The sequence below is a fragment of the Phascolarctos cinereus genome, unplaced genomic scaffold, assembly GCF_003287225.1.
Source record: "Phascolarctos cinereus isolate Bilbo 61053 unplaced genomic scaffold, phaCin_HiC Scaffold_726;HRSCAF=1367, whole genome shotgun sequence".
Taxonomy (NCBI): domain Eukaryota; kingdom Metazoa; phylum Chordata; class Mammalia; order Diprotodontia; family Phascolarctidae; genus Phascolarctos; species Phascolarctos cinereus.
The window spans coordinates 112553197-112571081 of record NW_027556098.1 but is presented as its reverse complement, the minus strand read 5'-3'; the positions used below and the strand labels follow the sequence as shown (position 1 = coordinate 112571081).

At 39.3% G+C, this 17885-nt stretch overlaps 1 protein-coding gene across 1 annotated transcript; it reads left to right on the top strand.

The window, feature by feature from the left end:
• Positions 1 to 3194: 3194 nt before the first annotated feature.
• On the top strand, positions 3195 to 3976 carry LOC110208244 (translationally-controlled tumor protein homolog). The gene has a single exon (XM_078146072.1). The coding sequence runs from the start codon at positions 3253 to 3255 to the stop codon at positions 3751 to 3753; it is 501 nt and encodes a 166-aa protein (XP_078002198.1). The 5' UTR covers positions 3195 to 3252; the 3' UTR covers positions 3754 to 3976.
• Positions 3977 to 17885: the final 13909 nt, after the last annotated feature.

The following is a 17885-nucleotide window of genomic DNA, read 5'->3' as shown; positions in this document are numbered from 1 at the left end:
CCCCTCAGAACACACACAGTGACTGTGTATGCGACATTGACCATCTATAGTTTCCCACTTCTCTACCAAGAGGAGATTTGTATGTTTCATCATATGTCTCTGGGGAAAATATTAGTCATTACCTTTAGCTTGAGTTTAGTTTCCCATTAGTGCTCTTTTAAATTATATAATCATAATGTGACATTTATATATTGCTTGAAGATTTGCAAAGGGCTTTACATACATTATCTCATTTGATTTTTGTGTGTATTGATCTCCTGGTTCTGCTTTCTGTATTGTCACTCATTTCAATAAAGAGCTGGAATCTGCTTCCTTTCAGCTCATTTCACTTTAAGCTAATTGTAAAACATGGCAGATTTTTTACTTCCTTTCCTCTCCATATATGTTCTTATTCAATCAGAAAATAATTCTTGGCAGAGTCTAGTAGCTCTCTAGTTTCTGGGCACTGTGGTTTCTAAAACATATTTGAATATGTCTTAAAGAAGCCAGAAACACATTTCTGTTGCTCTCTATTAATGCTATGTGGCAGAAACAGGGAAGATAGTACCACATGGAATTTAGCTTTAAAACACTGTAAATTAAAGGTCACAGCTAGCTGGAGCACTGGAAATACTTTGATTTCTTATAAGTAACACAGATACATATGTCCACAACCATAGTATTTTTTTGCATCTTTTAAAAATACATTTTGTTTATATCTTTTTTTTTTTACATCACCTATTTCCCCATATCCCTCCCCTCTCCCACCCAGACAGCCATCCCTTGTAAAAAAAAAAAAAAGAATTTTTTTTAAAGAAAGAAAAAAGATAAATAGGAAGATAAGGGAAAAACTCAGTAAAACCAATCAATTCACCAAAAAAAATCTGAAATTTTATGAAATATATCACTATCATGCCCTTCCCTGCCTACTTCAAGTATAGCATTTTTAAAAATTTTTATTAATTTATTTTGATTTATCAACAATCACTTTCATATGCTTTTGAGTTGAAAATTTTTCTCCCCCTTCCTCCCCCCCACCCTCCCCAAGATGGTGCACAATCTGATATAGGCTTTACATTTACATTCCTATTAAACATGTTTTCATATTAGTGAAGTTGTAAGTAAAAATTAAAACCAATAGGAGGAACCATCAAAAAGATGAAACAAAACTCAACAGAAGGAAAAATTAAGTGATAGCAATTCGACCTCCATAGTTCTTTCTTTGGATGTGGACAGCATTTTCCATCCTGAGGCCTCTGGAGATGTTTTAGATCCTTGTAATGCTGAGGAGGGTTCAGTTTAACAATATTAGTCATAGCATAATGTGGCTGTTATTGTGTACAAAGTCCTCTTGGTTCTGCTCACTTCACTCAGTATCAGACCATATAGGTCTTTTCAGGTTTTTCTGAAGTCAGCCTGCTCATCATTTCTTATAGCACAATAGTATTCTATTACATTCATATACCGCAGCTTGCTCAGCCATTCCCCAATTGATGGGCATCCTCTCAATTTCCAATTCTTTGCCACCACAAAAAGAGCTGCTATGAATATTTTTGTACATGTGGATCCTTTTCCCATTTGTTTGATCTCTTTGGGATATAGCCCTAGAAGTGCTATTGCTGGATCAAAGGGTATGCACATTTTTGTAGCCCTTTGGGCATAGTTCCAAATTGTTCTCCAAAATGGTTGGATCATTTCACAACTCCACCAACAATGTATTAGTGTTCCAATTTTCCCACATCTTCTCCAACATTTATCATTTTCCTGTTTTGTCATGTTGGCCAATCTGATAGTTGTGATGTGGTACCTCAGAGTTGTTTTGATTTGCATTTCTCTAATCAATAAGGATTTAGAGCATTTTTTCATATGACTATAGATGGCTTTAATTTCTTCATCCAAGTATAGCATTTTTAACATACAATATTATCTCTCCATCCGTGAGTTTCTTTAGGAATAGAGAACTGATACGTAAACTTTCTAAAGAAAAAAAATGAATCTTGGAATTTTAACTGAGGTTAAGACTAACCATTCCAATATAGCAATTGCCTTGTTCTTATCCATTTACCCTCTTGTGGGAGGGTAACAAATTCTAAAAAAAATAAATTATTTTCTAGTAACATGTGAACTTTTTTAGTTTATAGAATAGGTTAGATTCCTTTATTTAAAAAAAATTGTATATGTTGGCATGGGAGGAGGAATAGAACTCCTATTTTGTATTTTACCCTGGGTCTCCCTCAGTTGATAATCTTTGTTCGAAATTTTTCCTGGGCAGTGATCTATATAACCTCTGTCCCTTTGATACTCAAATAAAGTTTGTTAGATTTCTCCACAGGGAGGTAGCATTGCTTGGCTACTCTAAGGGTAGATAGCCATGAGCAGAGCAAGAGGAAGTGGCTCACACTCCAATGTCATCACTCCTCCCCCAATATCCTTGAAAAATACATGAGCTAGTGGGGTGTGGTGGTGAATGTCTGTAAATCTCTGAAACTTAGGAGGCTGAGGTGGTGAATTGCTTGAGCTTGGGACTTCTGTGTAGCAGTAGGGCTACAGCTACTTGGGGTGCCTGAACTAAGTCCTTGACCAATATGGTGAGCCTCAGGGTGCACTGGTAGCAGATGGCCATCAGGCTGCCTAAAGTGGGGCATACTTGGCCCAGATTAGAAACAGAACAGGTTGAAACTTCAGTGAGAAGGTAAGGGAATGGGTGAGAGAGGAGAGGAAGGGAGGGGAGGAGAGGAGAAAAGAGGAGAGAGAGAGAGAGAGAGAGAGAGAGAGAGAGAGAGAGAGAGAGAGAGAGAGAGAGAGAGAGAGAGAGAGAGAGAGAGAAGAAATAGGAAGGAAGGAAGGAAGGAAGGAAGGAAGGAAGGAAGGAAGGAAGGAAGAAGGAAGGAAGGAAGGAAGGAAGGAAGGAAGGAAGGAAGGAAGGAAGGAAGAAAGAAAGAAAAAGGAAGGAAAGAAGAAAGTTGAGACCCAAGGATATGCTCAGTCTTATAATTCTGCAAGTCCAGCGGCTGGGGGGCAATGTAACCACGTCTGCTACTACGATCTGTGCCATACAGACAACCACAAAGGCACCCCACACATTCCACAAAGTATGGCTTACTAACTATTGAATTCATCAAGCACAGTAGCGAACCTAAAAGATGTCACAAGGACTTTTCCGCCCGCTCTCCCCTCCCCCCACAAGCGCCGCTCCGGCTGCATCGCGCTCACACCGAACTCCGGCTCCCGCAGCGCTAGCGCCGCCGCCGCCGCCTCCCTTCTTCCGCCGCCATGATCATCTACCGGGACCTCACCAGCCATGATGAGATGTTCTCCGACATTTACAAGATCCGGGAGATCGCGAACGGGCTGTGTCTAGAGGTGGAGGGGAAGGTGGTCAGTAGGACAGAGGGTACCATTGATGATTCACTCATCGGTGGAAACGCCTCTGCTGAAGGTCCTGAGGGTGAAGGAACAGATGCCACTGTAATCACTGGAGTTGACATAGTAATAAACCATCATCTGCAAGAAACTAGTTTCACAGAAGAATCCTACAGAAAGTACATCAAAGACTACATGAAATCAATCAAAGGCAGACTTGAAGAACACAAGCCAGATAGAGTAAAACCTTTTATGATGGGAGCTGCAGAACAAATCAAACACATCCTTGCTAATTTTAAAAACTATCAGTTCTTCATAGGCGAAAACATGAATCCAGACGTCATGGTGGCTCTCTTGGACTTCCGGGAGGATGGTGTGACTCCATATATGATTTCCTTTAAGGAGGTTTAAAATGGAGAAATATTAACAAATTCTGCTGATTACTTTGAATCACCTGTCATCATAACTGTCTGCTGCTTTTTGTCATCTACACAACACCAGGACTTGGACAAACTTGGACTGATGTCATCTTGAGCTTTATTCATTTATTTTTGACCTTGATTTATTTGGAGTGGAGGCATTGTTTTTAAAAACATGTCATGTAGGTTGTCTAAAATAAAACGCATTTAAACCACGCCCCCCCAAAGATGTCACAAGGAATCACAAGTTCCCACGGGGAGTATGAAATGTAGTCCTCCATTGATCCACTGGTTGAATACATTATAGGCTCCCTTTTATTTGGACTTGAGTCTCCTGGCTGGGTAGTGTCATGATCAGGAGCAACAGGTATCAGCTTTGATGGTTATGCTGTTTAAGCTTCTTTTATCAATACAAGGACAGAGTTTCTGTATGCTCTTTAGGCATTACAACATAAGGCTGTCCTGTTCTAAAAGTCCTTCTTCAGATTTTCATCTCCACGCTGTCTAAGCCCTGGGAGCATACACTGTGAAATAACAAACATGTAAGCATAAGGTAGTGCTGCCTCAGGGACTAAATCAATGAAGTCACCATAATTTTGAGGCAAGGCAGCTTCCTTGCCTCCTTTTGAGATGTATAATAGATTGGTACAACATGCAGATAACCCTGGCAGCAGCTGTTGGACACCCAGACACACTAGTATCAAGCACTCTCTAAACTCTGGGTCTGCTGGTTTCTTCCTGAGGGTTCTCTTATTCCCTTATACAGATTTAGGTCAGATGGAGGTAAAGTGGGAGGGGAAAAGGGGAAAGTTCATATACATCTAAGGATCTATGCTTAGGACTGTCTTGGCTATTTCTAGACATGGAAGTGGAACCATACCTACCATGCATGCACCTACTCGGCAGACACAAAATCAGTGATTGATACCATTTACACTTCTCCCCAGTTCTCACCCCAACTGAATGAGTTCTCACACCTCACTCAATGACCTTTCCAGTTTCTCAACAACAATATAACAGATTTGTTAGAACCATCTGGGGAGCCAGCTCACCAACCCCATTCCACTACCCCATGGGAACTGGGAGTCTGAGATACATCTAGCCTTTACTTTTCTTGGTCAAAGGGCAACCAATGAGAGTAAAGAGCTGGTTTACAAGCTGGTTGCCCGTTATTACTGTGGTAGTGGTGGTGTCATTTCAGTTGCTCCTGACTCTTCATGACCCCATTTGGGGTTGTCTTGGCAAAGATACTAGAGAGGTTTGCCATTTCCTTCTCCAGCTCGTTTTATGGATAAAGAAACTGCAGCATTTAGGGTTAAATGACTTGCCCAGAGTCACACAGCCAGTAAGTGTCTGAGGTTTTCTCAGGGCTTCCTGACTCCAGGTCCAGCACTCTGAGCACTATGGTGCCACATAGTTGCTCTGGTTGCCTCTGGTGGCCATATGTCTTTCCTCAGCCTTTATTGCACGATCATCCAGGAGTTTCTTGGACTTTTTTTTTTTTGGCAGTGATAGGTTGTAGCTCTTTAGGCACTGAATACACGAACTTATCATTATCTACTGGCCCAATCAATGGGAAGGGTCTAAAGCCATAAGTAGGATACCTTTAGGATTTCCAAGAGGTAAATTAGCAAGCAGAAAATAAATTGAGTCCCATTCATGGAAGACTTATATCAGGGCTTGTCAGTCAGTCAATAAATATTTATTGAGCACCTACTAAGTGCTAGGTACTGTAACAAATTCTGGGGATACAAAAAGATGCAAAAGACAGTCTCAAGGACACCCTAGAGAATAGGAAGGGACAAATAAAATGTTATCAAGAGAACAGCTATTTCTGCAATTGATAAATGATCAAAGGATATGAACAGGCAGTTTTCAGAAGAAGAAATCAAAGCTTCTATAATCCTACAAAAAATGCTCTAAATCACTATTCATTAGAGAAATGCAGATTAAAACAACTCTGAGGTACCACCTCACACCTATCCATTAGCTAATGTGACAGACAAGGAAAATGACAAATGCTGGAGGAGATGTGAAAAAACTGGGAAACGAATGCACTGTTGGTGCAGTTGTGAACTGGTCCAATCATTCTGCAGAACAATTTGGAGCTATACCCAGAAGGTATTAAAATTGTGTATACCTTTTGAACCAGCAATACCACTACTAGGTCTGTATCCAAAGAGATCAAAGAAAAGAGAAAAGAGCCTGTGTATACAAAAATATTTATAGCAGCCCTTTTTGTGGTGACAGAGAATTGGAGATCAAGTAAATGTCCATCAGTTGGGGAATGGCTGAACAAATTGTGGTATAGGATTGTGATGGAATAGTGTTGTGCTGTAAGAGATGACAAGCAGGTTGCTTTCAGAAAAACCTGGAAAGACTTATATGAACTCAGGCAAAGTGAAGTGAGCAAACTGGGAGAATTTTGTGCACAGTAACAGCAACATTGTGAGATGATGATGAACTGTGAAACTTAGTTACTCTGATCAAGACAATGATCCAAGACAGTTCCAAAGGACCCATGATGAGAAATGCTATTCACCACCAGAGAGAGGACTCATAAATCCCGAATGCAGATTGAAGCATACTTTTAAAATTTTTCTTTTTTTTTTTTGTCTGTTTTCTTTTGCAACATGGCTAATATGGAAATACGTTTTACATGACTTCACATGGTAGAGGCCGGTGCCCTCATGAGGACGATTAGCAGCAGCTGCTTTGCTGTCTCTGATACTCAGCTGCCCTGGCTTATTTATTGTACTAACATTGTACTGCAAAAGTTTCAAACTTTTTAAAAACATTCTGGCTATGCCTCTTCTTTCTCTGTCCATCAATCTTACATTTCAGATGTGGAGAGCTGGCTCTTATGCCCTGTCCTGGTACACATTGCCTCTAATCATAACTTCTATCATCTCTTCAGACATCAGTAAATCTGAATCTGACACCAATTCTATGGGCTCCACGCTTGGACATCATAACAATTCCGTCTGCTATAGTCAAGTCATGTCAGGGATAAGAATTTTGGGGGCCTGGGGCAGACAGAGGGGGAAAGGAGAAACAGCTGTGCCCAGGAATTCTGAGAGGGACAAAAAAAAGCACACAATCCCATGGATTTATTTAAGAGCATCAGATTATAGCCTCAGTGCAGGTGTTAATGCAGTGAAGGATGTGCTGAGACACCAGCCTGAAAGGGGTGATCTAGGAAGTTTGAAAGGAGAGCTTTTTTTGGTTGAGATTCTCAGGGAATTTGGAAAGTGAGTATTTGAAGACTGGAGAGAGTTGTAGAAGAGGATCAGTTTGGTGACTATATGCTCAGGAGGGTGAGAGAGTGATTGAAGGGGTGACTAACTTGAAACTTTGGAGGCACCACTGTGCTTTGGAACTGAGTACGGAAATACTGTGTAAGAGAGGAGGGCTGAGAATTAGTTATTAGTACCTTCTTCTTGTCCCCTCCCCCTATGCCAGTACAAAAACAAGCAGAGTGATAAAAGGTGGTGAGATCAGACTCTGTTTTCTGCACCCTGGGTTTCTGTGCTCCATTTTTCCATTTGAGAAGACATTGCCTAGAGGTTAGGCACAGAGTGACCTAGAGTATAGAGGATGAATCATGCAGTGAGCCATGCCCTTTAGTTGGTACTAGGTATTAATATGATTAGTGAATCCATAATTCTTATGTGGTTTTGGGGAAAAATCATTGATTTGTCAAAATATTTTAATTTCATTTAATGGTTGTCATCTTTATCAAATTTCCATCCTTGAATTTTATATTTGATGCAGTTTCATTCAAATTTTGATGGATGTAATTTTTATATTTTCTAATTCAATTTTTCTTTTACAACTTTGCAAGCCCTTATGATGGTCTAAATTTTTAAACAGAACAGTATTAGCAACATTTTTCTCTTTCAACCTTGAAATGGAAACTAAAATATTAAAAGCAAGCAAGAAATAAAAACAATAATAGTCAACAAGCATTTATTAAGCACTTAATTGATTGCCATGCATTGTACTAAACACCAGGAATATAAATACAAGCAGAAAAAAAAGACAGTCTCTGCCCCCTGAGGAGGTTACATTCTAGTGGGGTTAGACAACACAGAGAAGGGAGCTAAGGTAGAATAGGGAGACTACAATGACAAAGGCTGTCCAGAATACAGCCTAGAGAGGAATGAGTTGTGGCTAGCTGGGTTCTCACCTTAAATGGAGGTGCTGGGAGGAGCCATCCAATCTGAGGAAAATCACTAGGGCCGAGGGTATTTTCAGCATGTGAATTCTGGAATTGGAGTGAACATCCAGGATGAGCATGGTAGAGGAAGATCAAAGTGCAGCCTGGAGAGGAATGAGTATTAAAAGAATGGAATAAGGCTAATTTTCATGAAAATATTTCAATATTGCTGGTAGCACAGGCCTGTAATGTCTGCTGCTACTGGAAAGGCTGGGCTGGTGTTTTGCTTGAATTCATGAGTTCTGAGCTATAGTAGGGTTAAAACCAATCAGGTGTCTAAGCCAAATCCAACACCAATATGGTGAGCCCCCAGCATCAGAGGGCCACTAGGCCACCTAAAGAGAGACAAAGAAGTGCAGGTCAGAAAGAGAGCAGTTCAAAATTTCCATTTTTACTGACTGTAGGATCCAGCTAGGAAGGACTGTGGGCCTTCTGGCCTAGGTAAGATAGGCCCACCTGGTCTCAAAAAATAAAATAAAATAAGATAGGCAATATTTTTAAAAAATATCTTTACCATGATACCATGCTAAATCTGTGAAGTATATTTTCTTGTTCCTAGGTTTTAATCAAGTGAAATAGGCAAGGAAGAGAGAGCCAATGTGATGTAGTTGATAGTGAGTTGGCCTAGAAACCTGGCTGTGTGACCCTGGGCAAGTTATGTAACCACCCTGTTTTTCAAGCAAGTCTCTAATACTCTAAGTTGTAGAGAAGGCATAGATCTATATTTTTACAGGAGAGTCCTCTCCCAGGAGTTCCTTATGTTATTGAAATCATATCTCTAGACTGTAGTCCTATGATATCATAGGTTAAACAATGACTACAATTACCTCCATGAAGAAAGCCTCAAAAGTTCTAGTTCCTAGAAACTCCCCCACCCCAACCCCCAAAGGATTTTAGCCAGATACTACCTATGGAGGGGATATCAAGGAATACCAAACTGCCCCTTCTTAGGAGGTTAAAGTCTGTCTGCCAGGTGATCTCTCACACTCCCTGGTAGGCATTGTTTGTGGCCCCTTGCTACCCCTGTGCAGGTTTCTTAGGACAGATTTCTCACTGTCACCTCACATCCAGCAATAAAAGTACAGGCAGGTCTGGCAGCATCTTTCCTCCTTCCTCTGGGTGGGTGCCAAAACTTACACAGGGCTCTTGCTCTGAGTTGACTGAGCCCAGCTCTGGACAAGGAGGAGAATCATGGGGTCTGGGCCTCCATGTCTCTGTCATAGTCTATTCATCACTCCTGACAGTACTACACAAACTTTTCATCAGTTTGTAATATGAGAGTAATCAATCCTTGTAGGGAATGGTATAATCTTATCCCCCAATCCCTGGTGAAAGTGTAACAAATGGTTTGGCTCTTCTCCTCTTTCACATTTAATGTTCTCTTTTGTCATTAAGTCAATAACCATTTATTATCCTTTGTGCTCATTCTCTCTCTCTCTCTCTCTCTCTCTCTCTCTTCTCTCTCTCTCTCTCTCTCTCTCTCTCTCTCCCATACCGTTTCTTCCTCCAACCTTCTCTCTTCCCTTTTCCTCCTCCTTCCTCTCTTACCTTTCCCCCTTTTCCCTCTCTTTTCACTCATTTCCCTCTTCATGCTTTTTCCTTCTCTTTCTCACCTTTATTCCATGTGTGCATATACACATACAAAACGCCAGCTCTGGGCTCACTTTCCCACCCTGCAACTCTGCTAGCAGATTGAAGCCCCAGAATGTAGCTACTTCTTTTCCCCTCAGGGATCCAGAGGTAACCCTGATGGGCTGGAGTTGAGTGGAGGGTTGGTGGTATTGGTTTCTAATACTATCACTCATGGGTCTGGGGTCTGTATTTCCCAATATCATTTGAATAGCTAATAGCTATCCAATATAATTTATAAACAATTGACATTAATTCATTTTGACAAAGGAATATTTACTGAGAAGCTGCAGCAAAGCCAGACATTCAGGACTATCTCAAAAGAGGTGCTCTTTCTCCCCTTTACTGCTTTGTCTCTGGGGTCCCCGTGGGCTCAAACTCAAAGTGCTTACCACAAGCATTTCTTCCATCAAATTCCCTTTTGGGTGTAGAATAGCCTCTTTTGCTTGCAAGAGATGATGTCTCAGCTACTAGGTTCATGCCCTGATGGGTCTGGTCATCAGAGCTGGCTCCTCGCCAGACTCTGCCACTGCTATTCCTGGCTCCACTTGCTGAAGGGATCTTTGATGGCTCTCTTGACCCTTTAAATCTCACTGTTCACAACCTGGTCTAGTTTATCCTTGATCTATCATGTAGGATCAGGAAAGCGTACACCCCACCACCACATACTGAAAAATAGTGGTTCCTCATCGTATGTGAAGTAGGGAGATAAGGTAGTTGTTCAATTGTTTCAGTCGTGTCTGACTCTTCATGACCCCATTTGGGGTTTTCTTGGCAAAGATGCTAGAGCGGTTTGCCATTTCTTTCTCCAGATCATTTCACAGATGAGGAAACTGAGGCAAACAGGGTTAAATGACTTGCCCAGGGTCACACAGCAAGTAAGAGTCTAAGGCCAGATTTGAACTCAGGTCCTTCTGACTCCAGGGCTAGTGCTCTAAAAAAAATAACCTCTCTTTGCAAAAGAAATAAAATGATTTCTCCCTCACATAGAAGCCACATCAGAGAAATTAAGAAAGCTTAGGAAGGATTCCTGGTAACATTTAAGCCCCAGTTTGAGAAAATGAATTCTTAGCTGCACTCTTTCAAATGAAGACCCACATGTCTTCCCTCTATTTCTTCTTCTTCAGCTGCACATTTACATACAAACCTCTTTATCTCATCACTCAATATTTTATTCCTTTGTATGAGTGAGGTCTGTTTTCTTGTTCCTAGCTTTTAATTAAGTGAAATAGACTAGCAGGGATGGAACAGGCTTCTGAACACAGAGGCTGAAATGACTGAATGAAACCATTCTCGGGGCTTCTGTCTGCCTTCCTCACAACCATTAGGGAAATGATTTTAATCATTGTATTTCAATGTCTTTTCCAGGAAGCTTTGCCATATGTTGAACTTTTCTGAAATCAGTCCCTGATCATACCAGGCTGTACTTCTTCTCCTCCACCTTCTGCTCCTCCTGGAGACCTGATATCTATGTTGTTGTTGTTATTGTTGTTTTTAATTTGTACCAAAAGAAAAATAAAAGGAACCATTAGGCTAAATCACCAGCAACCCCTTCAGTGGCTCTAGCAATTAATTAAGGGCACAGAAAAGCTAAATAATCATTTAGAAGCATTGAGTCTAAAATGAAAAAATTTGAGTGGGGCCATCACTCCCCTAATCCTGGGCACTGAACTTCTATTAATGGAGCCCAAGATTATATTTACCATTTTGGGGGGGGAGGAGGGAGAATGCCTTTTCAATGCTATTGACTCATATTGAACGTCCAATCCCCTAACTTCCCCAGATCTTTCACAAACAGCAGTTGCCTAATCACACCTCTCCCATGTTGTATTTATGAAATTGATTTTTTGAACCTAAGTATGCTTTATACTTCTTCCTCCTAAAAATAGTCTTGCTAGGTAGACATTTAATAAGTGTTTGTTTAATTGAATTATTGCATAAAGCTTAATAGAGCATTTCTACTTTTTGTCTTGAGTCCAGCCAAGGCTGCACAAATGCATAATTTGAAAACTACTATTGGCCATCTTAAAATACTCCTGGGAGTATGGTATACAGACTTGTGGAGGAAGAGAACTAGACTTGGAGTTAGAAGACCAATATTCACACATGGCAATCCATTTTTTTCTTTTCTTATTTTGTATTATTTTAGTTTTAGTATTTAAGTTTGTTTCTTTTTTCTTTTCTTATTTTGTATTTAAATTTAAAATAAAAAATCTGCAAATTAAAAAAAAAAGAAGAGGACCTATATTCACATTCCCCTTCCATCATTTCCAGGCTTTGTGATTTTTAGGCAAATCATTTAACCTGAATTATGGTTTCTTTGTTTATAAAACATTTCATTTTTGTACCAGGTACTTTGCTAAACACTGGGGATACAAAAAAAACAGGAAAAATCAATCAGCCATCTCTATGCTTAAGGAGCTCACAGTCTAATAGGTGAGACAACCTGCAAATCTGTACAATGGAGCAAATAAAACTTACTATATTCACATCACCTCATGATATTTTAGTGGAAATTAAGCAAAATAATGTTGCAGAGAAAAGCATTAATTACCTCTGTAAGTTCTCACTCTTTCTGAGAGCTCCTTAATGCACTACTTCTGCTGTCTTCTTTTGTACAGAGGACTTTGCTTTTATCCCTCACATAGCTTGTCTGCCCCCAAAGTGTGAATGCACTTAGTAACCATAAAGTAGCATAAAAATGTAGGCTATTCTAATTGCTATTATTCCTTGGTGAGGAAGCTGGCTGGCCAGAATGTGTACATAGCCAGCTGTTCCCAGGATTGCTCTTCTGGACAGTAAGCATCCAGATCCACAAGATAGTGGAGCTAAATAAAGAAGGCAAAAACAAACTGAGTATAGGTTGAAGATGCTTCAAGATTTTAAAATATATTCCTAACAACTCAAACTCATTGCTTCACACACAGTTTGAAAAAATAAAAAACAACTTCAGAATCCTATGGGGAAATAAGTCTTGGTTTCAAAAATAAACTGTGAAGTCATTTAAAGATGAAAACTGTCTATGAACCAGTGCTCAAACAGTGTGGAAGAACCATCTTTTGAAATAAACTCTTAGAGGGAACGTGATAATAGGTTCCCTATAATACAGATCCAAAGAAGCATGTGATTGGGTGTAATGTTTTCTGTCCTTTGTTACAGCTTCATTTGCAAAGCTGTCCCAGAGGTGCTTCCATAGCCATAAATCCAGTGCCTGCAGTTCCAGACCTGCCACTAGGTCAATGATGGTGTGGCTGATAAAACTTTTAGTTATCACCTGATATTTACTGAATGTCTACTTTATACAAGAATCTATGTTAGGTACTAGGTTAGGTGCCTCTTCAGGTATGCTGAACTGTGATAGTGTCAGGTCATTTAATGCATAGATTGTTAGCAGGTACAGCGAGAAACTGTTGACTAGGGACCAGCATTGAAAAGGTTCATCTCCTGATTGGCTTCAGGGTAATGGATCTTTTTTCATTTTAGCAATGCTTGAAGACAATCTCCTAAGGTAGAGGCATTGGGATCTAGAATTATCTTCCTCCTCATTTCCACCTCCTGGCTTCACCAGCTTCCTCCAAATCTCAATTAAAATCCTCTCTCCCCCGCCACTCTTCAAGAACACCTTCCTGTTTCCCCCGTAATGCCAGTGTCTTCCTGCTAAGATTATCTAGAAGCAGTGGACGGCAGAGGGAGCTGTGAGCCTGTAGTTAGGATAGACCTGAGTTCAAATTCTGTGTCAGATACTTGTTAGCTGTGTGACTCTGGGTAAATCACTTAACCTCTCTCTGCCTCATTTTTCTCATCAGTAAAATGGGAATAATAACGGCACTTAACTCACAGGGTTGCTCTGAGGATAAAATGAGTTAACATATGTTAGTGCTATATAAGTGCCTGCTATTGCTATTATCTCCAATTTAGCCTCTATATATCTTGTTTGATAAATTGATTGCCTGTTTCTACTCTTATTACACTGTGAGCTCCTTGAAAGCAGGGGCATGTGTGTGTGTGTGTGTGTGTGTGTGTGTGTGTGTGTGTGTGTGTGTGTGTGTGTTTGGCTTTAATTGTATTCCTAAAGGTAAACATAGTGTCGTGAACACAGTAGGTGATTAATAAATGTTTGTTGACATATGTTCTTCTTGAAAGTTATATTGACTCAGTTACCCATTGCTCCCATCCCTGCTTATCAAATACTGCTGGGGAGGCTCTGGTGAGTAAGGAGACATTAAGTCTGCAGCTTTTTGTATCACCTGCTTTTTGTTACAAAGCCCTACCTGCAAATTGTCATGTTCTTACTACCTTGGGGAGGAACTGAGATACAATGGGTTAACCCCTTTTGCTGAGATGGATCTATCCAGAATGTCTACAAGTTACCTGTTCAAAAAAAAATTTGTTTCTGGGGCAGCTAGGTGGTACAGTGGGTAGAGCTCTGGCCTTGGAGTCAGGAGGACGTGAGTTCAAATCCAGTCTCAGAGACATGACACTTACTAGTTGTGTGACCCTGGGCAAGTCACTTAACCCCGATTGCCTCACCAAAAAGCAAAAAAAAAAATATTTTTAATTCAAGGAGCAAAACAAGCATTTCCATAACAGTACAATAAAAAAAGATGATTACACATGAAACTGCAAATCTACCATGTACAACTTGCTATTTCCTCCAGATAGACAACAAAGTTATCGTGTAAATTTCTGGTTTTTTCCCTTTTTTTCTTCCCTTGGCATCCCACTCTAGAGATGGCTACCATTTGACACAAATACCATTAGACACACATACTTCTCTTTATCAGTTCTTTCTCTGGATGCATTGTTCTTCATTTGTTCTTTATTTTTCATTTGTGTATTTATAATAGTCAAAACGACAGTTGCTCAAAGCCATTCTTAAAACAATATTGCTGGAACTGTATACAATGTTCTCTTGGTTTTACTCACTTCAGTCTTCATCATTTCATGCAAGTCTTTCCATGCCTTTCTAAGATCACTGAGCTCTAAGAGCATTGATCATTTCTTATAGCACAGCAGTATTCCATCACAACCACACACCACAACTTTTTCAGCCATTCCTCAACTGATGGGAGATGTTATAGTTTTTTGTTATGGTTACCTATAACTATTGCTGATTTTCAGTGATCAACTCAATGTGTTGCTATCTCGACATACTTACAATAAGATCCTTTTCATTCTCTTTGTCCTTAGTTTTGCCTCATTAATCAGGGTAAAAACCCAAATGATGAATTTTCCTTTCAATACTCTATGAGTGGAGGGAGTAACCACATGAATGAAATTACACAGGCCTGAAATATTGAAATTTTTCTGTAAAAATGTAACAGTAGTAAAATAATAGGATAACAATACAAATTATCTTCATTTACATAATAACTTTAATACTAGTTGGAGCAAGATTCAAAGATAAGAATAAGTAATAAATGTTTTCGTTTAAATTTAGCTTTTAACAATGTCCACCTAATTCTGAATTTCATTTTTGCTTTTAGGAAAAACTTTGATTTACACCATGGCTATTCATAACTATTCAGTGATTCTCCCTTCCTGCTTTTACTGGATTTCCTGTCAAGGCCTTGGCCTATCTATTTACTTTTAGAGAGAAGTATTCATTTTTATCTTAACCTTCCATATATCTCTGAGAGCTTCCTACTATAATACATTTCTTATGTCTCCTTTGCACAGAGGGAACATTCTTTTTATCTCTTATAGAGCATTTCTGCCCTCAAATCCTAAGAGCTCTTTTTTTTTAAATGAAAACAAAACCCCAAAACATTGTGTTTACATAAGCAACCTCATTTCCATGACTGTCAAGTCCCTAATCAAGGAAAAAGAGAAAAAAAGTTTCCTGGCAACCTTAACAACTAGTCTCTACCACCCTTTAATGATTTTTTTTAATCAATGCTTAATTTTAATAGAACCACTTATTTAACTTGCTCTGCTTGGCTTCCTGCTGCCAGAAACAATTTCTTGTACAGACTCTGCCTTTTTACCCTTCTTTTTTAACATTTAGAAGTAAAAGCTATAATAATTTCCAGTGCTTGACACAGAATAGTAGGCATAGCACATAGTAGACACTTAATAAATGTTTGTTAAATTTAACTGAACAATTTATGCATAACAGAACTGTTTTTAAACATTGTTAATTATAGGCGTAGAATGGTCCTTCCTGAGTATGATCAAAAGCATATATTTAAAACAAAGAGCTAGCACTCTTTTCAACAGAGAAATAATGGAAGCTTTCTCAGTACAAGCAGGGGTAAAATGAGGATGCTCCCTCTCCCCTATTATTATTTGACATAGTTCTACAAATGCTAGCTATAGCAATAAAATGAGAACAAAATTAAAGGTATGAACATTGGAAATAATGAGGCAAAAATTATCTACATTTGTGGATGAAATTATGGTTTATTTAGAAAACTGCTGATTCCATAAAAAAACTAGTTGAGATGATTAATAGGTTCAATAAAGTAGCAGAATATAAAATTAACCCAGAAAATCTTTAGCATAACAAAAATAAGGAGGAAATGATGAGAGAAATTCCATTTGAGAGAATTCAAAAATCAATAAACCATTTGGGAGGAAATGTTTTAAGATTCGCACAAGACATATGTATAACTACAGCTAGAAAACACTTTTTACAGAAATAATGTAAGAAAAATAATTAAAGGAACATTCAGTACTCACAGCTGCCCATGCCAAGACGATAGAAATGATAACACTACGTAAATTAATTCATTCAATTTTATTATTATACCAATCAAAATATCAGTGGCATATATATTTTGAACTAGACTAAATAATGACAGAATTAATTTGAAGAAATAAAAACTTTAGAATCTTTGGGGAAATAATAAAAATATGAGAATGAAAGGGTATAGCATTAACAGACCTCAAAATATACTATAAGGGATTAATCATCATAAGTTTTTAATACTAGTTAATGTTTTTAAAAATAGATTACTGGATGGGGCAGCTAGGTGGAGCAGTGGATAGAGCTCTGGTCTCAGAGTCAGGAGGACCTGAGTTCAAATTCAGCCTCAGATACTTGACACTTACTAGCTGTGTGACCCTGGGCAAGTCACTTAACCCCAACTGCCTCACCAAAAAGCAAAAAAAAAAAATTACTAGAACAGATTAAATCATCGAGAACCAGAAGCATCAGAAAACTAGCCCAATGCTTGGTAAACACAATAACATGAATTACTGGGGGAAGGACTCTGTGGTTAAGTGGTTTCCAAAACAGGGCAGTGGCCTGACCAGAATGAGGTGCTTGATCAGCCGATTAGGCTGGTGACTTTGCACAGCCCTCACTCACATAAATGCAATTCACTTACATGCCAGGGCATCACCTTCCTGATTTCATTGTCCTCTTCTAGAATGAAGGACAAACAAGAACAAGAAGAGGTCAAGAAGACGGGTCAAACCCCTCTCCATGATATTGATTTGAGGCTTGTCTCCCTTACCTTCTCCTTATCCCTTAGTTGAGTGGAGAGAGGACAGAATGGAGGAGGGTTTCCTATGCCATTCTTCCTCTCTCTCCACTCTGTAAGCTCTCAAACTGCCCCTGCCCCTGCACTTGACATTGGGCCTCAGGACACTTCCTGGACACTCACAATGGTAGCTATGGGGGCACCAAAGGGAAAGTGCCCCCACAGATACACTCGGCATTCCAAGATTATCTCATGGCTATAGTATACACTTATCTGAATTCTCTGGGGCAGCAACCAGTGGGTAAGAAAGCCTGGTCCTCCTCTTTTTCATTTTGAATGAAGCAGAATGAGATATAAAAAATAAATAAGCATGGATTATTTGCAATATGTATTTTATATCATTTTACATTATGTTCTTCCTAAAACCCACCCCTCATTAAAAATCTCTCATTTCTTGCAAGAATATTACAATCTTTCCAGTCAAGTAGATTCTCAATCTCAGAGTCATCTTCAATACAGCACTCTCCTTCACCCTACACAGACAGTTATTTGCCAAATCTTGCTTTTTCTACCTCTACAATATCTGTTTTATCCATCTTCTTCTCTCTACTAACACAGCCACTCTGCCTTGTTCAGGCTTTCATCACTTCTTACCTAGACTACTGAAGATTTCTAATTGCTCTCCCTACCTCGTGTCTCTGTCCTCTTCAATCTACCCTCCACATGCAGCTGCCAGTGATTTTCCCAAAGCACAGGTCTGATCACGTCACTCCACTATTCAGTAAACTACAATCGCTTTCTATTGGCTCTAGGGTTCAATATATCATCTTTATCTTATCCTTTTTAATT

What these genes read in the sequence shown, in the direction of transcription:
- LOC110208244 (XM_078146072.1), top strand. Translation starts at nt 3,253, where the DNA reads ATGATCATCTACCGGGACCTCACCAGCCATGATGAGATGTTCTCCGAC.